Genomic DNA, 27,087 nt, shown 5'->3' on the forward strand with positions numbered 1-27,087 from the left:
AACTCGATACAAACTACCATCAGTGTCACTGTAATGAAGTCTAACACATTTGCCTGTATAGAGATATAATATTTTGCATGATTTATGCATTATATTTATTAACTTCTGACGTGTGACAATAGCATTACATAAGTCAAAATCCTGTTGGTTCATCAATAACACTCAGAATTTTCCACCTCCGCCATTCCTAACGACCCGGTCCGTTTTTCGTTACGGTCAGAAGTTTTTGTTCAAAGGCGGCTTAACCTCGTTGTGGTCACAAAAATGCGCCCCTATTCTGATCGGTTACATCAGTTAGCTGACGCACTAACTGACGTGTCGACAACGCAAGGATGTGATGCGTCATCTGCCTGAAATCATTTTCCTGCTCCATTCACACAGACCCATTGCCGGAAAATTGCTGGCAATTAGACTAGGACCCTTGCCGGCAACGAAATGCCAAAATAACCCATTCACATAGACTTGCCTGGCGACAAAATGCCAGCAAATTGACAGCAATTGTTTTAGTGTGAATGGGGTACTAGAGTGGTTCAGTAAGTACCCCACATAAATCCAATCGAAAATGTGTGGCATGAATGGATTGCTGTCCATCAATGTTCCCCAAAGATGTTTTGTAAATAATGGTCAACTGTTGCCAAATCTAGGTGTACAAAGTCTGTACAGACCTGTCCAAACAGACTCACCCCTGTAATTGATTCCAAAGAAGCTTCTACCATGTATTAACTCAGGGGGGTGAAGACATATTCAATTGTATCATTTCAGTTTTGTATTTGTAATGCATATTAACAGTATGGAGTAGGGCCTATGGTGTGTAGGTAAGCAGAAAAACTCCTAATTTAAATGCACAAAACCTACAAGGCACGCACAACAAAATGTGAAAACATTCAAGGGGGTGTAGACTTCCTATAGTCACTGTATATTATCAATCTAATCAATGTATGTCATTGTCAAATCAATTTCCTGTATTAAAGCAATTCTAAAAACTAAAAAAAAAAAATCAGGAATCCCAGGCAATGCATATGAATTGAAAATGGTACATGTGCCAAAGACAAAGAATACTACTGATAAGGGGGAAAATCCTCTAGATGAAATCAGTAATTAACAGAATCCCACAGGAAGCATACGTTCCTCTGTTCTTTCTGATTGGTATCAATGATATAGATTGGGGCCTAGTTGTTGACGTTTATTTTTTTAATTTAACAACGTACAACAGAAGCAGCAATCTATCTATCTCCTTCAAGGAAGAGCTGGGAGACTGTATTCAGAACCTGGAGACCCACCTGCTGCAGACATGGTCTATGAGCAGGGAGACGGAGTCCAGGCTCCCGTCGAGTTTGGTATTGTGGTAGAGGCACCTGTCTCTCTGCAGCTCCACCGCCTGTCTCAGCAACGTCTGTAACCGGCGCGGGGGCAGCATCACGGAGGGGGGCAGGTACGCTACGGGAGGAGAAATACATCCAGAGACAGTTAACAAATCTGAATCATGGGAACGTACAGTTCAAACAGGGATGGCAAGGGGGGGGGGGGGAGGAAGAAATGACATGGACAACTTGTGCTACAATGGCTCTCAAAATTATTCAACCGCCTTGGACTTTTCCACATTTCATTGTATTACAACATGAAGTCAGAATGGATTTAATCAGGAGTTTTTGCCACTGTTCAACACAGAAAATGTCCATAATGTCAAAGTGCTAAATAGAATCTGCATATTGTTCTAAATTAATTCCAAATACAAAACAAAAAATACTTGAATACATAAGTTATTTGGTAGGGGCATCTTTGGCAGCAATTGCAGCCATGAATCTATGTGGATAAGTCTCTACCAGCTTTGCACATCTGGGCACAGCAGTTTTTGCCTATTCTTCTTTGCAAAATTGCTCAAGCTCCACCAAGTTGAATGGGGACCTTTGGTGAACAGCAACTTTAAACTCTTTCCACATATTCTCAATTGGATTGAAGTCCGGGCTTTGACTGGGCCACTCCAGGATACTGACCTTTTTGTTTTTAAGCCACTGCAGTGTGGCTTTGGCTGTATGTTTGGGTTCATTGTCCTGCTGGAAGATTAATCTTCTCCCAAGTCCCAGGTCTCTTGCAGATTTGAGCAGGTTTTCACTGTACTTTGCTGCATCTATATTGCCCTCTAGCTTGACAAGGTTTCCAGGCCCTGACACAGAGAAGCATCCCAATAGCATGAAGCTACACCACCATGCTTCATGGTAGTGATGGTGTTCTCAGGTGTTAGGCTTGCGACAAACATAGCACTTAGCGTTGAGGCCAAAAAGCTAATTTTTGGTCTCATCTGACCATAGAATCTTCCTCCATTTGGTCTCAGAGTCTCCCACAGATTTGATGCGAGTTTCTTTCAACAATGGCTTTTTTTTTTGCCCCTCTCCCATAAAGGCCACTTTTGTGAAGCACCCGGGCTATTTTTGCAGTTTGCACAGTGTCTCCTCGCTCAGCCGTGGAAGACTAACTCCTTTACAGTTGCCATAGGCCTCTTGGTGGCCTCCCTGACTAATGCCCTTCTCCCCCGGATACTCAGTTTTTGAGGATGGCCTGATCTAGGCAGACTCACAGTAGTGCCATATTTTCACAGTTTCTTAATAATGGACTTTACTGTGCTCCGGGGGATATTGAATGTCTTGGAAATGTTCTTATCTCCTACCCCTGATTGGTGCTTTTGAAGAACCTTATTCCAGATTTGATTTGAATGATCCTTCATCTTCATTATGTAGTTTTTGTAAGGAATTGTACTAATCAACTGTGAGACAGGTATATTTAACCTGAAATCATGTGACACACCTTAATTGCACAGGTGGTGGTGGTGGACTCCATTCAGCTAATTACGTGACTTCTAAAGACAACTGGTTTCAACACAGCTCAATCAGGTGTGTCATAGCAAAGGGGGTGATTACTTATGCATTCAATCAAATCCATTCTGATTTCATGTTGTAACAATGAATTGTGGAAAAGTCCATGCAGACGGCTGGTAGAACACATTGCCATTTTACTACAGCTGTCACTGCAGCGAGAAGACTTTGTACCTGAGGCCTGCTGCCTGATTTGCCCTTCCAGGTCACTCAAAAGGTGACCTATGGGATTGAGGCAAGGTACTATTCTCTATGAAACACTCTGTCAAATCCCATGTTCTGTGACCTAGTGTGTTAACTGTGTGAGCCAGTGTGTGGGCCTGAAGAATACAAAATCTCAACTCACTTTGTAGTTTGTCGAGAAGCTTAGACCGTGAAGCGATTCCTTTTCCTTCCCACTCAGCCTTTGCACGGAGATCCTCAGCGTGGCTACACATGAGATACCTGTAGACAATAAGGATAATTGCAGGAAAAGGTTAATCAAAAAAGTAAAAAGGAATAAAATATAAAATACAAATCTTGTAGGAGAAGGGGGAGAACATATAAACATTTAGATATTTTTGTAATATGGTTTCTGATTTACCAGCATTGTGAAGCAGCAAATTAACATATAAAGTTGAAAGCATACATTAGTTAACTCTGAATCACTTAATAGCCCTGTGGTGTGCTGTGAGGACTAATAAACTGCCTTTGTCCCTGTGGAGAGTGTGTGTTGTTACTGCAATGTGAACCTGTGTACAGAGCAGGCTTTCCGAACACAGCCCTTTGACTGGAGGCCTCAGAGTGAAGCTTCATGCCTAGCGAGTTTCATGGGACACTGCAGTGAACCGCCAGCACACATTAACACAGAGTAAACGGAAGGGCAGGGGATTCTAGCAGGATCTGCATCAGGACAGACAAAGTTTTAAAAGTGAATTAAAGCAGGTACCCGCTGAGGACGTGAATGCGATCTGTGTTGTATTTCAGTGGTGTCAGTTCACCTCGCAGGACCTGAAGCGCTTCCAGTACCTTCCCATCCTCTAAATACTCCAGATACTTCTGCTGCAGCAGCAAGAACTTCATTCTCTACAAGGGAAAAAAACAGGAGAAATATAAATACTATCAAAATACTTCAACAACCACCAAAACAGGTTCTCAGCTCTTGGTTTAAGTCTAAAGCATACACATACATTCACGTATCATTAGAGTTGGGAGTTGGATTGGAGTGCTTAGTTACAAAAGGCATACTTAGTCAACAGACCTTAAAATCCAACACAGTGCAATAGTTTGGCATAACCAGCTTAACAGTTTGATTAGTCTAACTGAATTACTATGGCGCTGGTCATACAACAACACAGCACACTGGATCGGACAAATTATATCTGCATCACCGAAGCGAGAGGCACAATATTTGACTAAACATGGTACACTGTGCACTAGTTTCTTCCGCCAAAAAGATCTGCAATAAAAGCAAATATTACAATGGAAGACTATTTCAGTAATCATTGAGGGGGGGGACCTAAACACTGACATGTAACACAGATGCCAATAAGTTGAACTCCCACATTGCTCCTCCTCCAGCTGTGTCACTGCTCCTCTCTCCTGGAGTCTTTTCAAAACACAATATGAGTCACCCTTACAACGGTCTGAGGAACAGCATTTGTGGATCAAAATACGAATGTTTACATATATTGTGAGAAGACAAGCAACACCAAACATTGTTAAAAGTTACATGCATGTGGAGGTGTGTTCTTTAAAAAAAAAAAAACAACAACTGTGTGGCATATTTAAGCCTTCAGTAAACACCAGGATGAGAACAAGTAAACTATGAAATGGGATATTTTGATGTTGACTCACCAAAATCCTTATACAGGACCTATGAGGACACAATTCTCATAAAAAAATAAAAAATAAAAACAAGGGAAGAAACAACAATACTTGTCCAATGTTATGAAGTGCTGAATCATATGAAAATACAGATACAGTAAGGATCACTAAATACTGATGATATGAGGCCTGAAAGGAACAGGTTAAGGTTAGCCCCAGATGCGTTTCTTATTAAGATTTCTAAAATCTCCTTGCCTGGAACAAAGTAGCCGACATTTCAATTTGATTTTCCCGAAGTATGCAAAAGGGAAAAACTAAATTATGCCTAAACAATTACTGAAAACAGTCATGTACGTATGCAAACCATTCCCCCCCCACAAGGAAACTGAACACAAACAAAGCCTGAAAAAATATACAGTCAAGATGTCTCATGTCAGCCGATGTAAAAATGTAAACAAGGGGGATGTATAAAATAGCAAAACAAAAAAGTTTAAAAACCTAACATCTGTCAGCATGTTGGCTTTCAAATTTAGATTCACATGTTCTTGTCAAGCACCTACACAGACATCCAATTCACAGGCCTTAACCAACACGGCAGTCTGCTGCCAGCTTGTACACATTTAGCCAATAGCCTGTGTAAATTCAAGGAAAAAAAGCTCCTTTCCCTGCAAGGAGGGGGATACAGTAGAAAGCTCAAGCTGAGTGATGTCACTTCCTGCTCCCTCACCCCCTTCCCCCACTGCACAGGAAGCCACCAGACTGACAACAAAATGAATCAGCTGACAGTAAAAGGAAAATACAGTTCAGTTTGTCTGCCTTTGTTAACAGTTCACTCATCGACAAGGTTATGTGCACTAGTTTAACACGGACATGACACAATCAGAAACTTCAAACTTTGAATGTTTTAAATGGATAAAATCAAATGGTTTTATTTGTAAAAGTCCACCAGAAAAACAGCAGATCCTTCCCCTATCTCCCAACCTCCAGAAATCAGCTTGTTATGGTGAAAAGGTTGCTATGCAATAAATAAGTGTTTTTTTGTTTTTCTTTACCAATTCAAGATATTGCTCAGTCCATCTACATCAAAGTCAGTATTAAGACATGAAAAACAATATTATGTCAATAAATATATAAAAATATATAAATATATATAATTGTTCTTAATAAATCAGATGCTTTTCATGGTGGTGGTAGTGGTGGGCGGGGTTATGTATGTAAAGCATTCAAACCTTAAGGTATGCATTTGTCTTGAATGTAAACATACTTTTTTGAACTTCAAATTGGCTTTTGTTCCACTGCAGTTTGGTAGCTTCAGTGTTGGATAATTGTTGCTACAACAACAAAGCATCATAGGCCAGTACAGACAGTCTTACATTTAAGAAGTTAATACATGTATAAATTTGCAAAGATCGTTACCTTTAGTTGCAGCTTTACTGCCTTCACTAATAACCACATAATAAAAGGAGCTTTTAATATTCATCATTGAACGTGCGGTCTGCTGTGTGCAGGAGCACTGGACTGATTAATACCTCCCTTGTACAACACCAGTAGTAAATGATGGTTCAGGCTGTTCTGGCTTTTCAGGATTCTATTTCAATTCTACCATTTCCTTGTTCCTTCTGTTTGGGATTATCCTTTAAGACCACACAAATTAACTTGGTCAGGCTTCTATGAATGTCCTCCATTGTAATACGGTGAGCATAACTACACAATCTTGGACGCTTTATCTTCTGTGAGCAGTTACAGACACGCCTCGTCTCAAACGTCTCGTTCACTCTGTGGAAAATGCGCACTTGCTGATGTCTTGCCCGTTCTTGTACAACAACTTGCATGCAAGGCAAGGATTTAGTCAGAAAACAAAAGATATACTCATATGAAAATAGCCAGAGCCCACTGTATTCTGCAGTTCACATTTAAGACTAAGCTTTTACAGGTGAACTCTAGCAGCTAGACAAACAGGTCTCTTGCCAGTTTGGAAAGAGTCAGCTGCCGTGGGCCATGACAGTAGGAAAGCCTTACCTGTGACACGTGCCTCTCACCTATTCTTCCTGCTACCATCTCCAAAACCTTGCAAAGGTATGCCCCTCTCTCTGCATTCATCTTTTCCCCATCTGGACTACTGCAATGTAACTTACTGGACCATCAACAGGCCCCAACTGGTACAAAAAAAAAAAAAAAAAACATATTACACTTGGGGATGATGCTTTAGTAGTTACCCCTCACTGTAGATCTCAGCTATTCTGCAGGCCTCTACCCTCCACTTTTCAAATCTAAACTGAACACTTCTGTTGGCTCTCACTTTCCCTTCACATCTCACTGAATTGTGCCGATTTCTGTAAACAAAGGCCGATACATTTAATATGGTGAAATTATAGGATACCTGTGAATGCTTGAACTTAAAATTACCCTAAAATGCTTGTTAACCTGGGATTCATATATTCCAAGTGTAATATCTGTAGTAAAATAAATTTGAAAACAGCATTATGGGGGGCAAAAAAACACTAATTATTGCTAGGAATGACTGCCAAGTGTAAAACCATCTTTAAACACTAGGTAGTCCTACAGGAGTGCTGATTTCAAATAATTTTCCAATTTTTACATGATGCTGGACTCAGTTTGAGGAAAATAATAAGACAAAGCACTGTTAGTACAAATGTAGCCTTTGGGGAGGAGAAAAGCTAGAAAGCCCTTTCTGCAAAAAGTCAATATAGCCCCCCAAAAAAAGAGAAATATATAAACAGGGACAGTGAGTAAATCTGAACAGACAGGATCTGGTCATTATGTTTATATCGCCAAACGAGGAGTCAAAGAAACAGCACCTTGTGCCAATAGTGCATTACTGAACATTATGGTTTTGGCCACAATCGTAGTGAACGATGCTGGTGAACTTCATGAAAACAGATGAGTGGCAGTGTTGGGGAGATTAATGCATTGTGCCTCCCGATCAGAAGGGATTCTAATTCTCAACTACTGAAAAAAAAAAAAAAAAAAAAAAAAGCTACAGTTGGATAAAGAACAGGTTGCATTCAAGACAATTCAGAGCCTGACACGACATACGGTTTTATGGAAAAAGACTTGTGACTGGACGGCACCACAACAGAGTTGCTTGACAGAGAACATATGAAGCCATCGCTTCAGTGCCACCAATCAAAAAAGCACAGATTACCTGTAACAAACTGGTTTGCTTTTTTGTAGACATTCAGCAACAGTAGTGTGCAGTGGTGAAGGCATCCTAGTTTGTATGCATGAGAATCACTTATTTGAAGAAACCACACAATAAAGTAGAATTAACTTTGTAAGTGTGGAAAGATATAGTGTAGACAGGGTTCAGTTAAAACACTGCAGAAGATGAAACAATAATTCATGGTTCTGATACTACAGTAGAGAGGAATTGAAGGCATGTCTCAAGATATGTGGGAAGAACCAAGTGATAGGCTCCAGGAAATTGAAATGTTGGCATTGCAGCTAGGGCACAGATGTTGCAAGTTCTGCACCATTTTTGTGCACTCTACGGTTTATATAGTTGATTTCTCTGAGAAAAGATGACGACATTCAAAGTGGACAAATGCTCAAATTCTGCATCTCTGGAGTAGCAGAAACATGCCTGTGTTTAAACTGACGGATCGGTGTCGATGATGCTAAAATAAAGGGTGTCATTGTGAAGTAAAATAAAATAATGTAATCCGAATATCTTTTTTGGCATTCCGGCATTTTTATAGAATATAAAATATAGCAATATGTAATATATAGAAATGCAGAAAAAAAAACAAAAAAAACCGAAATGTCTCCCTGATAATAGCTTATCACTGCCAAGACAGCAAGGAAGGGCGTCAATGCAATATAATGTTGTCGTTAATACTGTGGTACATCATTTTAATGTCTAATCTACAATGTGTCCTTAAGCGGCAGAAGTATATGAACATTAATGCATTTCTTCCCCCTCCCAACAAACTTTACCAGAAGAAAATACAATTCAATTACCTAAAATTTAGGTGACATTTTGTATACCTAATGCAAAAGTGGAAAAATTTAACTGACCGGTGGCTTTTCTGGTAAAAGCCTACACTCTCCCTTAAGCACAGGAAGTGAGGTTGCCTGCTCATATGCAAGCTATGCCACTGGACGACTCTAATTGGTGGGTTTCAAGAGGTGATGCAAAACTGACCGAGTTCAAAACACATCATGAAAAAATATTTAAAAATAGACACCCTGAACTCTCAACCGTCAGAAGGGTGTTCCCTAGACTAGATTCTTTGCAGCCAAATGCCTTTTTACCCACTCAATGAGGCATGAGTTTGGGGAACAAAATTGCATTTGCAGAATGTAACACTGACTCCTAAATTAGGATGTAGCAATACCAATTAAGGATTTACAAAATTGTTCAAATCAATCTGAAAACTATGAGGGAAGCTAAGCAATGCAAGTACACCTAGGCAGCGGTTATTTAATCCAAGCATTAAGATTTTATCTAAAAGACCCTAATAAACACATTTTGTATACACTGTAGCACAGAATCACCAGCAAATAAAGCATTACAGCCATTTATTACAGTGGCTTACAGAGGCATGGACAGGCTTCTCTGCATCAGAGATTGAGAAACCTACATCAGACTGTTTAAACACAAGGATGTGCACCAAAATTTGAACCTTGGATAAAGCACGATACTACGATGTATAACCTCATATCCAGCTCCAATCTCCAAAAGTAAAACTGGCACCGTTTTGCAACTATTAAGGACAATCTATAGGCATCTAATCACAACTAGGTTAAAAAAAAAAAAAAAATCATGCACATCCATAAGTTAACTTCCTTCAGAAACGGTGGAAGAACAGAAGATGTTTCTGCAGAAGACAAAGTCTGCAGAAATGATGATAAATCAGCAAGGAAGTTGAAACCCACACCATGACCTGATAGAGTGAAAACATGGAGGCATGATGGATAATCAGGAGCCCAGAAAACAGCTGCAGGGTCGGCAGCACACCAGGGAAAACGGGTCTCGCTTTGGACACAAGACCTCCCACTTAAGAAGGAACAAAAGACCAAAATATTTGTTTTAAAGCATTTTCTTTCAAGCTGCTCAAATACTAATCACAAACAAATCAAATCATGAAGCTTAAGCCAGCCAAGTGACAGATGAAGCTTGCGACACCTCGTGCTACCAGGTGTGAGCTGAGTCCACACGTACAGTAAGAGCATCCCAATCCAACTGATCTCGCTGCCACTGGAGACTCCCAAGCACAGGCAGATTTGATCCAGAAACAGACACCCAAACCACCATGCACTCATTACGCACTCAATATGTGGACCAGGTTTGCCAAAGATTGAGATTTGAGAGTTGAGACCACACACCTTCAATATTGCAGATATTTTATCAACTTCGTGCGAATTTCCTGTTTTTAATGATATTTATAGAGTGACTCATTAACACGTTTGTTTACTTATGCACCTTGATTATGCATGTACAGGTCAAGTGTCAAAAGGAAATCATTAAGAAGAAAAGTTGACTAACACTGTTTGCGTTGCCTGTATTATTATTCGATGCACTTGCTTTCACAGGACTGCCAAACTAACAGACTGAGGGCTGGCTCACGTATTACTCATGTCAGATTAATCTACCAGCTATTAATTGACCTTGATTCTACAGGTTCCTTTCAGTCAGAATTAACTAAAGTATAGCTGCATTGTTCATCTGTTTTTTGACTGCTACATGCTATTCCACCTGGGTAACGTGCTCGCCGAAGATAATTTAACTGGACTCTTCCAAGAAAAGGAACTGCTTTGAATAGACTTAGAAACTTGGGTCAAAGCTATGAGCCTGCCCTTGTCCTATTAAATAACCGTATCTTATTTCTCATGCTTTCACCAATTTCTCCTGCATGTGCTTCTCAGCTGGAAAGCTTATTGTTAGTGTCAGATGTTTACGATCTGCTCTTTCAACTTAATGTTATTCAATGCAACGTAACGTAACGTTTCCATTCTATACATTTTAAATTTTGTTACATTCAAAATTCTGTGCATCTGCAGTACATTGTTCATAAGCCGTTGGAAAATAAACAAACATTGCCTCGGATACAGGGATTTGCTAAATGACTTAAGAGGATATTAACTACACACTACCAGTCAAAAGTTTTAGAACACCTGCATTTTTCTAGTTATTTAAATTTACAGTTTAATGTCTCAATATACTCTGAAATTAAAGCATAGAACAAATAAACAATTGGAGATTAAACATAAATCATATAATTTTTTTGTTTAACACAATGTAACCCCTTAAACTGACAAACCCCTGTGGTACCCTTAAAATGCTTCTTTAATCCCATGTGTACTCTTCACTGTTGTGTTGTTTGCCCAGAGTTTGGTATCCCATGAAAGCTGAGACTCAGCTTTCTAACGATGTGAAAAATTTGGTTTTTATACCTGTATTCTGAATTGGGGAGGTGTGGGGATATTTAGTCTGAGAAGGAATGAATACAAGATCTCAGAAAATATTGACAAGTATGACATTCTGGATTCAGACAGTCTACTGATCAAAACAAGACCAGTCACGTTTTGGTAAAAGTAACGCACATCCGTAGAGAGCTCAAAATGACAAGATGGAAAACTTTACAGTGTACTAATACACAACGACTTTAGATAATTGGATCTGAACTTCTGTGTTTGATAGAACAATTAAGTGCTTAAATTTCAATAGAAACTGGAAAAATGGGGGTGTTCTAAAACTTTTGACCAGTAGTGTATATTGTAAAGAACTGTTTTTGTTGTAATTACTAGGACTACCATGAAATGTACATTTTTACCTATGAAGGTTCTGAACATTTAAAGGAATAAAGATTCAAACCTTCAGTAGTGCTAATTTGCAAATGGAAGTATAATATCCTCCGCTTTAAAGAAGAATTTAAAGTAAATAGATAAAAATATTTATTATAATTTGTTTTAATGGCACTACTAGGCCATTAAGGATGGAGGTACTTCACCTTAGTGTGTTCAGGATACATAACAAAACTTTACAGACTTAAATAGACACCTACTCCCATTTGTAAAAATTGTATTGATCTAAATAAAGAGTGCTTATTATTAACATATTAAAAATAGATATTTCATACAGAAATCATTGGTATATGAAATATGTATGTACAGCAGGTCAATAAAATAAAACCCATTTGATGGCATCAACTGAAATCCATCCTTGTCAAAAATTTCAAATTTTCAATAATTCAATAATATATTGTGTGTGTATATACTTAAAAATGGTGGACAACGTGAAACTCCTTTGAAACTTAGGCCAGCCATTTTATTTTGATATCCAGTAAAACATTTCAGTGTCTTAATTTAGATTTTTAATTGGCATTTCTTTTTTATTGTAGCATTATATAGAGGACCCTACCTTCGTTTTTAAGTCTAAATATTATTGAATTATGTCAAAAGGTAAGGATGTCAATGTCAGGACAAAGAGCAGGTGAAAAGATCCACCAGACATGCAGAAGGAACGAGAACAAAACAACTGTTCTGATACTAACAGTATAAAGAGACCACTACCAGTACATGTAGCCCCCCATTGAAGTAGCACTAGCAGTTAAAAAAAGCAAATTTTAGCAGCTCAGTGACTTATTACAAAAAGCAAATCCCCTTATGTGGGAAGTGAGAGGAAAAACCTGTTCAATTAGGGACTAAAATCAATTACATTTCATTTAATGGAATGTTAAAATAAACCAAAAAATAAGACCAAAGGTTAAAACAGCCTTTTCTGAAATGGTTTACCACAAAAACCTGTCTCTGTGGTAAACCATTTTACATTACAACACTTCACCGAGAAGGCAACCTCTGCAATGCCTAAGTGGGTAGACCGTGTGTTAATAGACTGATTCCTAGAGGACTTTTCATATGGAAAACTGGGATAAGAACAATGGTGGCTGTGAGGAGATGCAACTAAGCTCTCAATATCCTAAGAAGCGCTGAGGAAATCCACGAAAATCATTTTACAAGGACTAGTGCATCCAATTTAAATTAAGCAAAAATAAAAAAGACGAAGGACATTTCATTTCAGGACATTTCATGCATGCATTCTACCAAGCTAGATTGTCTCAAACACTGGGATTCTGAAAGAAAAGTACTGATCAGTAATTAACTGGTAACTGGACAAACAACCCAACAAAAATAGAAATCCTAGATAGCATGTGGATTATCAACTGCTTAATCCACAGAAAACAAAGGGCATGTGTAAAGAGAGCCATCGGAGTATGGGGTGACATTCTCAATGGAAGCCACTGGGGGCCTGCATTATCATTTATGCGTTTTTGTGAAGAATGTCATGAGAACTCTAGAAGCGCTCTACAGACACAGATTAAAACAAAACAAAAAAAACACTAATGGTATGAGAGGATTGTTCACAGGCAAAACAATCAAGGTTGTCCAGTATTTTGTATGTTCAAATCAATGTCCATTGAGCACTGCTGCAAACAAATACATAATCGATTGATTATTCAGATTAACAGACATCACTCAATGGCAACTTAAAGTGTTTATTGTCATTTTTGAAAGTGCACTGTATTACACACAGTTGTAGTGGAAAGCTTGCAACACCAAAAATCTGAAATACTCAATCTGAAAACTGATATAGGGATTCATGAAGTTAATAAATAGGACTAAAATAATCAACAAATTAAATGGTTTCAAATTAATCTAATTTCTTATGCTATTCTGAATGGGGAGTGTGGGAGAAAATAACTTGACGGTTGGTGGTTGATTGGAAAAAGTGGAAATAGCCAGTTGGCCTACATGGAGAGGGGAGGTGGGGGGGGTTACCCTATCCACTATAGTGGATAGACTGCATATATGCTTATTCTGCATGTTACGGAAAATATCTACCTTACATACATACATACATGTCCTTCTAGTTTAGTCCTGTGATTGACAGCAGGATGCACAGATTCACATGCACTGTAGCTGTGTGATCACGACAGAGAGACAATACCTGTGATGGAAGTAGTATGGAGGTCAATGAATCTAGGACACAAATATTAGTCCAGGCCTGAAATGATCGTGATTAATCAATTAATTTGAATAATGATTGCAGCACTACCAATGAGACTGAATATTTCCAAAACAGAAAAACAGGAAGACCTTAAAATGTTCAAACTCTACATCTGCTCTCTAAAATCTACAAGTTGTACAGCTTGATTGCTTTTATCCACACAATTCATAATTTCTAATTCAACTGCATATTTGTAATATTTTCCCTCAGTCAGAACCATACATTTTAGTTTCTTGTTTAGTTACTTTTGTTCTGGTTTCCTTACTAGCCTTAAACACAAGAGAAGCTTGAATAAAATATAATCGGTCAGTTATTAAGCACTGTGTAGGCCTTCAACCTGCATTTTGACTGGAGTGATAAGAATCAGAAACAACACTGTAAAATGGTAGACTGGAGAAGCCTACATAGTCAAATTCTGAAATTGGCTGAACAATTTCTCACTAGATCTGCCAAAATACAGTTGCAAAATATAATACATCGATCAAACATTTGCACCATCAAGTCCATGATGTCAGTGTCCAAGGAATTAATTAGGGCTTTAACTCATAACCACAGAAGCAGATGGGAATTATGTACAGAACCCAGTATTAGCGACAGACGGTCCCCATGAAACACCCATCTCCATCATTTTAAAAGGCGGTTTACGAAGAGTTACTAATTGTTGAAAGACAAAAATTGAATATCAATTCAAATAAAGGACTTTTCAAAACTATACAAACTAAATACAAATACAGAAATGTGAGGACAAGTGTACTTTTAAATACTTTAAACCTTACTAAGAATTAACTCACAAAGCAACACACCATCTATATACAGGATTCAACATACAATAACATCCAGAACGGAGTACAGGACCTATTTAACAGCAACAGCTCATGCAGTTTCCAGCTCAGAATAGAAAGGTACAGTCCAGAACACTCTTGATTTTCACTTTGCCTTCACTGAAAACATTTGTTGTTTTTGGCTTACCACAATAGCATTGGGAGAATGCATCAATGCCTTCAGCTCATTGAGGTCATTTTCAGCCTGTGAAACGAGAAAAAAAGATAGTTCAGCATTTTCATTCTGAAATAATGCCTTTCTGCAAATTGGCTAATCAAAACAGTAACAAATGAAGAATCATACCATTAAATGTACTTGTGTACATTGATGAAGACTAGTGTTTTTATTCTTTCAGGTTCCAGATTAAAGTGTTTAGGTATGGGTACATGACTCAGACTAAAACAAGACGCTGTCTGACTGGCCAAAATATAGGTAGAAAAAACAAAACCAAGGGACCACTGGAGATCCAAGTCCTGCGCCCTGTGCTTTTAGTTGCAATCATATTCTCTTGATATTTTTACACTTTAACACAGATTTTGTTTTCCAAGGATGTTCTTTTTGTTATTGGACATTTCAAGACCTTTACTGCTAGGCCTGACAACCTCACAGAGTCAACTAAGAATAAGAATCAATCCTGAAACATAAATCACCTTGTCCCACTCCCCCTCCATGACGTGGTTTCGGAATTTGGTGGCAGCTGGGTGCTCCAAACGACATCCAGACTCTTGCATTAACAGATCAACTGTTTGGCTGTGAAAAACAATTGGGGTTTTAATCAAAACAGAAGTACTTTGAGCATTACAAAAATAATCCACAGAGACTTTCAACAGACTTGACTTAAATTCCTCCAGTATAACTCTTGCAGCAGAATTGTGCCTTTAGTTATTCTACATCTCTGAACAGGACAGGTGGCTCATCTATTGAATCCTTACTTGCATTTACAGGGTTTTGATGATAATAGGAAGAAAAACAACAAAAACTTTTTTAATATCAGAACATTCTGTGGTAACTTTGTGAATGATTATGCTAACCGCTAAACTTCTGAATACATACTTGTTGAACAACAGAAAGCATTTTACTTTAAAACAATATTCCTGTTTTGTGGGATTTACATTAAATCCCAGCACACAGAAATCATTTGAACTGAACTGCAAAATGCACTGTGCAGTTTTCAGCCTTTTGGAAGCCACATAAAACAAATGGGTTGAACAACACCTACAGTGCACTCTCTCTATGAAGATGACAAAAATCAGCTCTGTGCTAAAGGAGTTCTGCTCTTAAAAACAACAAAAACATACACTAATACTTGCAACAGTACAACATGCCGTTTAATCCTGTAATTACGATTCCGTGTAAAGCTTGTTTACAAACCAAGCTCCCTCAATGTCAAGCAGCATTTAGCAAAAGAGAATGACTGCAATGCTTTATATCGTTTTGCAATTGCAAACAAAGATAGAGAGCAGGCTATAATTAGATTCGCCAACGTTTCTAATCTAAAACAGCTGTTTAAAGGCGCATTCCGGGGCTGTCATGAAACCAGAGAGCAGTGGGACGATTCTGCTTTCCCTACTGCTGACGACAAAGCTGTCCACAATGAAATGATCTCAAATAAAAACGTCAACAACCTCTTGCACTCCGCTAAAGTAAAACATTACAAAGAAGAAGAAAAAGATCGAGGTGGTAACAAGTAGTCAATGAAATGAAGACCAGTAATGTACCATCAACACCTTGATTGTTCTCTATAATGCATTACGATTGAAGCCATAAAGCCGGGTTTGTTATGACATCTTCATTCGGCATGGAGGGGGGGGGCACTGCAGACAAAGCTTTTTTTCTCTCCCCCAGTCGCCTGCAAAAGCTGTTTCGATGTTTTTCCTTCACTTCCCTTCAAACTGAGCAATAACTAAAGTGATCTGGTGCAAAACTGCGGTAGACACACAAACGGCGTCGGACACGATTACAGACGCCGACATCCGCTATTGTTTTTCTCAATCAGCCCAAGATAAACACAGTTTCCAATGTGTACGGCGCTGTGGGAGAGGACGGGGCTGTGTGGGCAACTGCCGGTGTCAGTGGGTTTATGATTTATGCTCTTTGTACTCCGGGGCTCTTCTGCATCTTCCCAGGTGATGTAATGCGACTTACAGCACCAGACCTGACGGGGAAGACATCGCCGTTTCGTTTATTTTCGCTCTGATCGTTTCGCCGTTACTTTATAGGGGCCGTCTACTCAAACCGTGCGTGTGATGTCGATGCCATTTGTAAAACGATCACAATATCCCGGTGCTGCATTGTGCAAGATGGACCCCCCCAGCCCCCCTTCCCCCCCGTGTTCGTCTCTCACGCACTGTCATTTTTTTATTCATTTATTTTGCACATTTCTCTCCGGGAATGGAGGTTACTTACTTAAGCCCTAACCCGTGCAGATGCTGCCCTATCAGTCTGATGACATCTTCCTCAGACTGCGAGAGCCGCTTCTTCTTCTTCATGGTGACCCCAACCTCCGAGCCGCAGGCGGCGGCGCTGGAGGAGGCAGGGGCCCCGGAGGGAGCCCCCGTCGCAGCCCCGTTATTAGTACTGACATTATTCCCGTTATTATTGGCTATCAGTCCGTTTGAATGCGCTCCCCCGGCGGAGGAGGACTCCCCGTTCTGTGCGGCAGTCAGGCAGGAGAGCTCCTGGTCTTGTCCCTGTCCTGCCCCGTTGGCCTGCATGTTATTATTGTTACTGTTATTGACGAGGTTTCTGTTAATGTGGATAGCAGGCGTAGCAGGAGGATGTGGAGAAGTTGCTAGTCCCAACACCACCGCAGAGAGGCCCGCTGTCCCTGTTGAAGCCCCGGGCTCTCCTGCTCCCTCCGCCGCCGAGGCTCGGTGTTTCTTCCGCGGGGGCGGCGACGCTCCGCCGGTGTCCGAGTCGGAGGAGGAGGAAGCGGAGGCCAGAGTTTCCTCGCCGAGAGCGGCCGTGGTTAGAAGCCGGTGGACCCGGGGATGGGAAAGGAGGAGTCAGTTTCCCGGGATTTAGAGCTCTTAACCCGGCGGGAGACGCTCTGTTTCTCTCGGCTGTCTCTCCGTTTTTTGTTGTTGTTTCTCTCAAAACAGCTGCAGCCTCCTAATGGAGTCCAGACGCACTGACGTCACCGGAAATTCCTATACTACCCCACTTCCGGGGGCATAATTATATAATCCATAGGTGGCGCATGTAAACATCATTTGCATATTGATTGAAGCAGCAAACTGTGGATCCCAAACAATGAGACTGATTGTAAACTTAATCATTTATTTTGCGGTGCATTTCTTTGATCTAGAGTGACGACTTTCTTCCCCAGATATATGAAATTGCAATTGAAGGTGATATAATTAATCAGCTTTGGATGTCTTTGTAATAAACTCATCTAAACCAAATATATTACAAAATATCATTCTCAATTTAAAGGCAGATTGATCCAGAATGGTCTGTGCAAATGCTACCACATACTAGGGCAGGACTGTGAATGACTGCTTGGGGCTCTGGATCCTGAGTGGAAGGTGGGAAACACTGCTGGTGTACGCTTTAGATTGCTCCAGTAAAAACCTAGCTATACAACTGTTTTAAAATTGTAAGTCGCACTGGACAAGGGTGTTTGCTAAGAAATATTAAAATAATACAGAAATGTAGGCAAAGTCAATATAGCCTACCATTGGTGCGACTCCATTCACATGATTCTAACTAATGTTAGACACCTCTGGTTCACTGGGCCAATAGTTAAGTTACTGTATAACTCTTTGAAATGTCTTCTTGTTATTGTAGTTTTAAACTATACAATTTGTAATTCTGCCATTTGTTGTTGGGTGTGAGTCTCCATAATACAGTTAAATTATATCCAAAAATGACATAAGTGCCTGATAGCATGTACTGTAACCTGCCTGGATCTATCAATCAAACAATTTTGTACTGGGAGTATATGACCTGAATATAATGTACAGTACTATACTTTAACTACACTATAACTAATATACAATATTATTATTATTATTATTATTATTATTATTATTATTATTATTATTATTATTATTATTATATATTTCTTAGCAGATGCCCTTATCCAGGGTGACTTACAATATACAAGAGCAATACAAAGTGCAGTACAGTCCAAGGCATAATGCAATTTACAAATTCCAATTTACACAATTGTATAGGAAATATACAGTAAACAATATACAAGTCTTACAACCTAGATTACAATATAATATAACATTTTCAAAACATGTTGGATATACAAGTTTAGTTGGAATCACGTTAAGTTAAGCTTCCAGTCTTTTCCAACTGTATTTCCATTAATTAGAATACATATAAGTTTGCCACATTATTATGATCATACAATGTTATAATTCCTCTGTTATAGAACTGTACATTACAATTTCTTACTGTACACTAATAGATAAACAATATATTGCAAAACCCATGAGAAAAATCTAAAAATCTAAATCTACATGAATGAAACTACTTCTTAATTATAAAATCCCCTAATAACAAGGTGTTCATTTTGTATTTGTCATTTAACACTTCTCAGAAATGTAACTTTTTATTTATTTACCACAAGGGGGCATAGTTGGACAAATCAAGTACTATAGTAATTGTATTGGACTTATCATGATTGAACATTGTATATCAAAATCCTTATCTTACACTGTGAAATGTTGATGCTTTTAAATGGGATTTCTTTCTGAGATATGTTGATGTTTTTAAATGGGATTTCTTTCCCCTTTACAAATGGGTGGAAAAAAGGGTTGAATGTCAGGAAAAACCCTGAAAAGTCTTCATGAAATAAGTATTCACCCCCTTTGTTATGACATTTCTAAATTAGCTCAGGTATTACCAATTCCCTTCAGAATTCACACAATAAGTTGAACATTTTTAATAGTAGTCTAATGTATTTCATAAAAATTCTGTACATGGCCCTATAATTCTGACTGCCAGTATAAGCATTAAAAACTGCATATACATTACAATAGATTAAGTCTAAGCAGGGGTGTGTGTGTTTTTAATGTATAGGATGGTGACATCCCTGTAACAGACTCAGGTTCTCAACGTTATGTCTTTAAGCTTGCAGCAGTAATGGCTGGATCTATCTATTACCACAGGGCAGACATAAACAAATAGAAGCCCCAAAATGTTGTGGACCCAAATTATGTAAACAGTTTGATGATTTATTTTTCCTTTAAATACTTGTAATCTATTTGGGATACAAAGGGAAATATTGTAATGAATAATGCACCAAAGTAATACCATAAATGTCCATTGTATTTGATTATACTGAAGACTATTTCCCAAAAAATAATATTACAAAAGTTGCAGAGTATGACAAGGCTAACCCTGAGTTGAAGAAAAGCAGATTTAAAATGATGCATGTTCAAGCCATTTGGCCATTCAAACTTAACAATGCTCATCTGTATATGTGCCGTTTGTGGTTGTGAAGCTGGAGGCAAGCCATTCCAGTAAGAGCAAGCAAAGTTGCAGCCTAACTTCCCTCAACACAAATTAATATTACACAGGACCAAGAAGTCTCAGAGGATGTTGCTGATATGAAACACACTGCTGACTTACTGAGGTTTATTCTCAAATCCACACAGATGAGTATTATTGGATTAAGTATCCACCATACAAGCAAGGAGGGCTAAACAGCTGGACTCACCCCATCACTATTTCTCAAGTGTGTCCCCTCAAATGTTCTCATGCACACCCTGTGAATCACTGCAGGACAGAACATGTTGGAAATTTCCTCCCTAAACTTGACATCTAAAAGTGAAAAGAAACTGATTTCTGTTACACCACTGTCATCTAGTGGGCATTTAGAGTATTGAACAATATGTACCCTTTACGTTTAATGTGAATTGCTTTCCAGGTCAGTGGTGTCATACATCAATATATGACTACTAACACAACCAGTACACAAGCATATATTCCCCATAAAACAAAGTGCAATGCTTTCAGTTGAGACTAATTAGACTTACCTTTAGAAAGAATACCATTTAATTTGGTCCATTTCATTTAGCATTGTGTGTAACACTTAATGTAAAATATTCTTGGTACACGGCGTATCAGTTCTTGTTCCAATTGTGCAGATTGTGATGCTGTAAACTACCGTAATTAAAAAACATAAGCCTTTACATTATGCATGACATTTTGCATTTCTGTGTGGGTGTCTGAGAAAGGATCTTTTAAAAATTACAGTGCTGGTGAAGAAAATGTGTGAAAGGTAAACATGGAAAGAAAAACACAAGTGTTAAATCTTAGTCTTTAATAAAACTTTTCTCGTTTGAAAGTAAATGATTGAACATGCTGCCATTCTGGGCTGGTCTGTGTGCTGATTCCTGACACTATTTCTGCTCGTATATATAAGAGCAGAAATAGTGTCAGGAATCAGCACACAGACCAGCCCAGAATGGCAGCATGTTCAATCATTTACTTTAAACCTGTTTAAACAAAAGAAGGGATTCAGAACCAGCTTGAAATGTGAAAACCTGAAGTACCCTGGCATCTGGATGGTTGAATCAAATTCAAACATGAATGAAATTCAAAATTGAATAGTTCTACCAATTTGTTTTGTTTTTAGATGAGATTATTATCTTTACCCTCTATTCATAGCATGCACCTGACATCACAATTGAGTGATAAATATTCAGCACAGAAAGCCCTGGTGCCATCTGTGTATGTAAAACATGATCAACAAATGCTACTGAAGTTGTCAGTATTAAAAAGCCTATTTTACACTACGAAGTGTGAGCAGAATTTGATTATTGGCCATTGGAAACCTTGGGACAGAAATCTGAAAAAGACTGCAAACGTGAGCGACTTGGCTTAGCATCCTGCACACCTATGAAGGGGAAAACAGGAAAACTGCTCAAACTGGCCAACTATACTACTTTACTAGACTGCTTTACTAGATTAACTCAATCAGGTCTCAGAAGCTAATTAAGGCTGGGCCCAGCCAATACTTTGATGGAGACTTCTATGGAAAACAAGGTTCCTTCTACAAGTGGTTTTACTTGATCAGTAAGAGGCATCTTCACTGGGGGGCAGGTATCCCAAACTAAAACATAAATATGGTGAAAGAGGACAACATACTAAAGGAAGTGTTATTTCTTATAGAAGATGCATCACCAAAGTCCTACGTACTTCTTGTTAGGATCCCACGGCACTATCTGATGGTAGTTTTCCTGCTTCCTCCTCATGGCCTCCCTAAATCCCATCTGCACCCATAAATTGTTCCTCATCACTCCACCTTATGTGTAGTGCAGCTAGCTGCTTGTGCAAATAGCAGCCAGGTTGAGTGGGGGATAAAGTGTTTCCCTCCTACCTGTAAAGTGCTTTGGGATCTTTTGGGATTAAACATTCTACATAAAATACAAGGCAATATCGATCACAATGACACAATATAAACAAACAAATCTGAAACTCGTTCAAAACCCATTTCAGAGTCTATGGGCCAAATGTACAGAAAACACTGGAATCTTGCAGTTATGCATTTTTATTTCATTACATTAAAAAAAATCAGGAATAATGTATTTATTTGAAACAGAACAGCTACAGCATCATAGAGAGGACCACTGTGGCTCCCTCTGATAACACTGTGGGGCACAAAGACACCTGGAGAACTACAGGGGTCACAGTTGCAGGACAAGCAGGGGAAATCCTGGCCTAAATCAAGCCCAACCCAGGTACTATTTTAGGCAGCTGTCCACCAACCCATTGGGAATACTACTTAAGTCACATAAGGCAATCTACATTCAAACCAGCACTGTCTGAACTATGGGGCTTGAGCTCCCAGCAGAGGCTTTCACTGAATGAGTGACTAGGGAGACCTTCTAGGCATGTTTTCATGTTTATAATGATCTTCTTTCCCTAAAAACTTAAGACCCCACCCCCCCAAAGATTACAGATATTTGTAATTTCCATTTAACATTTAATTCTCCAGAGCAATTAGGGTGAGTCGCAGGGAATAAAATATATCTGCACAAATCCTCAAATACTTGGCCCATTGTTCTTTCATGACTATGTAACCACAGATAGTGACAGAATAATTACATTCTTTGTAACAGAATGGTTCAGTATTTTGTTTTATTTGAGAGTGGTTGCAACAGATTTTTTTAACTTTTTCATCTTACCCTGAACTCTTACACTGCTGAACCTTTCAGTCAAAATCAGACACAATCCACTAAAGAAAGACTGGTTTAAATTAATATAGTCTTCGTAAACTATATATATATATATATGTATATATTATTATATATACACATATGTTTATATATATATACATATATAGTTTTAATTCACACAGTTTACACACCTGAAAGTTGACACCACTCTATCTCAGTTCAGTCAACGGGAATCTTAAAAGTTTTCTGTAGGCTGAAAATATATCTTAGAAAAATAAGTACAGTTTCATGAAAAACATGTATTTAACTAAATTAATCACACAATAACAAATGATGGGTGTGAATACTTTTGACTACAACGGTTTATATGTAGGTCCTGCATCCCTCTTATTTCTCATGGAATTACTACTTGCGTAAAAGGATATATGGTATATTAAAATGTAGCTTAAAAGGAAACATGATACTTAGTGTTTGTGTGTATGTGTGTGTGTGTGTGTGTGTGTGTAGGAGAACAAAATATTGTACTTTCATTCAATGATCTAGAATAATAAACTGCAGGAGATTCATTACAATAAAGACAACATAGGACTGGGGTTTGAATGGCTATACTAATAAGTCAGTTGTAAGTGAATTAGACCCAGGGAAGAAGAGGGAGATAGGTAGCCAGACTGGGAAAGATATTTATTCTAGGGAGAGTTTTTGTCAATTCGAGCAATAGGAAGGTCGATCCTTTCTCCCGGGATCCAAACATAACCTGGAAAGAAAAAACAGCCTAGACAAAACTAACACTGTTTTCAGGAATATGAAGTGACAAGTATTATAAATGAAAGAAAACAGTACAGCCAAATACATCTGAGTTATACTTTGCCATCGATGTCTTCAGCTGAAAGTATTTGGATCTGTGATTCTTGTGTGGAACGAAGAAGTTTGGTGTCATAGTAAGTGTCATTCAACTGGAACTAGAGAGAGGAGGAGATTAAACGGCCACAGCAATGCTTTGAGACAGCTGATAAAGGTCTCTGGGATATATCAGTCTTAGGCCTATGCAGTGTCTCATTTAAAAAGGTTTTTATTATTATTATAGGCTTTTGACCATCAGTCATGACTTGTAAGTGGGCAGAAGAAGCAACATTCCTCCAGCATCCATTTCAAACACTAGAATTCCACTACAGCAAGCGGGACTCCAACGAGATCAGTTCTGTCTTTCCGCTCCACTCCTGAAGGATGAAGTTAGAAGATCTGGAGTTCATCTACCGCATCTTACCTCAGGGTGCTTGCATTCATGAATAGGAGCTGGGTCACTGGCATTGAGATGGAAACTTGAAAACACATCAATTCAGCCAGTTTTGTCATTAAAAAAAAAAAAAAAAAAAAAAAAAAGACAACAGAAAGACAAAAAGAGGGTCGTCAGAGACAGGGTTCCTGAAGTGTGAAGCCCTTGTGAGTCTCAGTGACCCTGTCAGGAGCTGTCCACGACCTGGTGTGGCAGGGTGACCGAGGAACTGTTGATGAAAGAGCCCTGCTTCTCTCTGCCTTTGAGGAAGAACGTCAGGAGCTCGCCTTTGCCCTTCACGAAGATGGGGCCACGGCGCACAAACCGGAAGCCGTACTCCTTCAGGATCACATAAGAGTCCTCCACAACCTGGAGAGGGAGGAAGAGCGGTCAGCATACCCCCTCAAAACTGAATAACACAATTAATCCTTTTCCTGGACTACCTGAAGGCGGCTACAATTTGATAACCTCCAGCCTAAGTCCTTTCTGATCTCCAGGTCTCCCCTCCGTACCTGAATGTTGCCCATCACTCCAGTAGATTCCATTCGACTGGCCACGTTGACAGTGTTTCCCCAGATATCGTAGTGAGGTTTGCGTGCGCCAATCACCCCTGCCAGCACAGCGCCCTTGTTCAGACCTAGAACATGGCAACACACGAGTAAATTATGTTTATTGGAGACATCTTTTATTAACCCTAAGCAAAATATTTAACCCTTGACACTTCTCAGTTCACTGTTACACTGTAATTTATTTTATGTCCCAATGAATGATCAAATTCCATGAGAGTTGAAGTCTGAAGATTATTTTACTGTATTTTGTTCTTCTTTAGAGAATGTTTTATTAGTATCCTGCGGTATGTTACTCTGTATAGTGCATTTTTCTTTTCTTGTACCAGTATTTTGCACCCTGTCCCCAGGTCCTTCCATATCAAAATGACAAGAGACTAACCAATGCGCAGCATGAAGTTGTTGAAGGACTGGTAGTTGATGTTCATGAGAGTGACTTTCATCGCCAGGGCAAAGTCCGCCAGGTCGGCCAGGTGCTGCCATCGCTCTTTATCAGACAACTCCTCCTTCTGTGGACAGAAACAGAGGGAACCACATCTCAGCCTTCACTAGCTCAGTGATACAGTCACATTCACTGATGCCAGTACTCTAAAAATGTATTTTGTACCTTTCAGAGACTTTAAACATTGACTTGGAATTGATTATTATACATTGATCAAATCCAGTCAGAAGAGGAAGGTACACCAAATATACAGCTCTGGAAAAAAATAAGTGACCACTTAACATTGATTTCTGAACTTGGAGTGGTCTCTTAATTTTTTCCAGAGCTGTATTTATGCCATTCTTTTTTTTAAGTGATCTCACTCCACAAAAGAACTTACCTTTAGGCTGCTGTTGAAGCCATTGTTGGTGTTGACATCAGGAGTGACGCCAGACGCCGCCATGTACGTGCTGCCTATGGTTTTGATTTTGGTTATGCATCGAAACTGGGGCTCGTCCAGCAGCTGCAAAGCAACAGGACAATCCACAGCTTTCACAACAACATATGTGTGCATGGCCATTTGCTTGCTGGGATCTTAAAGATGTTTGTTTTACAGAAGTGGTGGTAGTCGATAAAAAAAACAAGTGGTTTATCTGATTTTACAATAATTTGTAGCTGAAATTGTTTGTTGTGACAATCTTCTGAAACATTCTGCATTAATTATTTTGCTGTTTTCTTGTTATAATTGCAAAGGTAAGTCACAATGGTCGCTGTTGGGGGGCGTTGAGGAAGTCCTGGTTGACTGAAGCCCACTGCATAGGGCATTGCAGTCACAGTGCCCTGTGACAGTCCAGCTTTGAAGCAGCATTGTTTGAATCATAGGGCTCAACCTGCACTCCGATCACAGGTTAAAACACTTTGAGAGACCCATATACTTATACATATTTTTCATCAGTTTCATTGGTTCAAATAAAATGAAAACTAGTTTCTCTTTAACATTAAAAACAAATATCAGGCCAACAAGGAAAGCAAAAGCTGACCACAAATTGAAGGGATTACTCACACTGTCGAAATCAGAGATAATCTCGTTGAGGAACCGCAGACACTCAATACCTCCATTGTTGATGCTTTCTTCAGTGTAGAAGTCAGAGAAATTAGGGATGGAAGCAAACATGACACCGATCTCATCATACGATTGGCTGTAAAGCTCCTGCAAGAGGAACGGAGATAGTGGGGCAGAGATTAATTAATGGTTTAATTACTGACACTATTGCCCTGTGTTGCAGACCTCCTCCCATCTTTCACCTCTTTGCAGAAGTGTCCTTTTGCCCTCTTCCCCTTTTTCTCCCTGTCACCTGCACCCCTTCCTCAGCCCCTACTTCCTTTCTCCTAATCCAGCATCATCTCTTTCTCTTTATTGGTCTTTCTAGTTTCCATAACTCCGCTCTTCTATCTTGTTTCTATTTTAAGCCCCTCCACCCAATACCAGGTTTTACTCATCTGCTACCTCCTCTCTCACCTCATCCCGTTTCTTAGAGCCCAGAAAGTGCCGAGCCACGTGTTCAGGCAGCATGTTGGTGACCAGGGCTTCATTCCAGCGTCGCATCTCGTACACCTTCTCCTTCTGGTCGTGAACCTCGATCTTCCACAGAAACAACGTGCGAGCCAGTTTCTCCACCTGGGGAGAGCAGAGGGAGGTAGAGGCCCCATTGACAACCCAATATGTACAGGTAATTGGTCTATTCCAAAATCTGCATTAACCAAAGCAAATGTTATTTGTGTACCACTGGGTGTGTACCAAAAAGGGCTTGTAAACTTAACATGACATTAAATATTTATTAATATGGTCCTACATATCCAAACATGTTGTTAGGCCCCTATTCTTCTCCACTTAATCTTGATTAGTCAAAAGTGATGAGTCATATGTACTGGTGTCTTCTGAGTCAATGTCTTTACTCTGCTGACGCCTCCCAATGTTGAGCTCAGAGTGACGAGATGGAGAGGTAGATACATTCTCTACAGAGGAGCTATCCTTGTTTGGAAATTAAAAGTAGGATTAAAAAAATAAATACTTACATGACGGGCAAAGTAGTAGAAACTGAGCATCATGATGAAAATCATCACGGTCATGGAATATTTGGAGGGAACAAGATAAGACCT

The 27,087-nt window shown here is 39.2% G+C and overlaps 2 protein-coding genes across 8 annotated transcripts in view; both read right to left on the bottom strand.

Moving 5' to 3' along the window:
• Positions 1–17,534, bottom strand: part of wdr26a (WD repeat domain 26a) — a 32,869-nt gene extending 15,335 nt beyond the window's left edge. For 2 of the 5 annotated variants that reach the window (XM_066695308.1, XM_066695225.1), the window contains exons 1-6: positions 16,936–17,534; positions 15,180–15,279; positions 14,677–14,733; positions 3,799–3,935; positions 3,217–3,314; positions 1,281–1,437 (exon numbers count right to left, since the gene is read on the bottom strand). In XM_066695308.1, coding sequence (XP_066551405.1) covers positions 1,281–1,437; positions 3,217–3,314; positions 3,799–3,935; positions 14,677–14,733; positions 15,180–15,279; positions 16,936–17,243 — 857 coding nt within the window. In that variant the 5' untranslated portion in view covers positions 17,244–17,534. The remainder of the gene's footprint in view (positions 1–1,280; positions 1,438–3,216; positions 3,315–3,798; positions 3,936–14,676; positions 14,734–15,179; positions 15,280–16,935) is intronic. The other 3 variants (XM_066695091.1, XM_066695092.1, XM_066695143.1) reach the window with 2 other exon arrangements.
• A 4,489-nt stretch (positions 17,535–22,023) lies between these two features.
• adcy3a (adenylate cyclase 3a) overlaps positions 22,024–27,087 on the bottom strand; it is a 30,438-nt gene continuing 25,374 nt past the window's right edge. For all 3 annotated transcript variants that reach the window (XM_066695610.1, XM_066695687.1, XM_066695534.1), the window contains 7 exons: positions 27,004–27,085; positions 26,447–26,605; positions 25,991–26,137; positions 25,328–25,450; positions 24,889–25,015; positions 24,453–24,577; positions 22,024–24,309 (listed from right to left, as the gene is read on the bottom strand). In XM_066695610.1, coding sequence (XP_066551707.1) covers positions 24,127–24,309; positions 24,453–24,577; positions 24,889–25,015; positions 25,328–25,450; positions 25,991–26,137; positions 26,447–26,605; positions 27,004–27,085 — 946 coding nt within the window. In that variant the 3' untranslated portion in view covers positions 22,024–24,126. The remainder of the gene's footprint in view (positions 24,310–24,452; positions 24,578–24,888; positions 25,016–25,327; positions 25,451–25,990; positions 26,138–26,446; positions 26,606–27,003; positions 27,086–27,087) is intronic.

This window comes from Amia ocellicauda, chromosome 1 (assembly GCF_036373705.1).
Source record: "Amia ocellicauda isolate fAmiCal2 chromosome 1, fAmiCal2.hap1, whole genome shotgun sequence".
NCBI classification, from domain to species: Eukaryota; Metazoa; Chordata; class Actinopteri; order Amiiformes; family Amiidae; genus Amia; species Amia ocellicauda.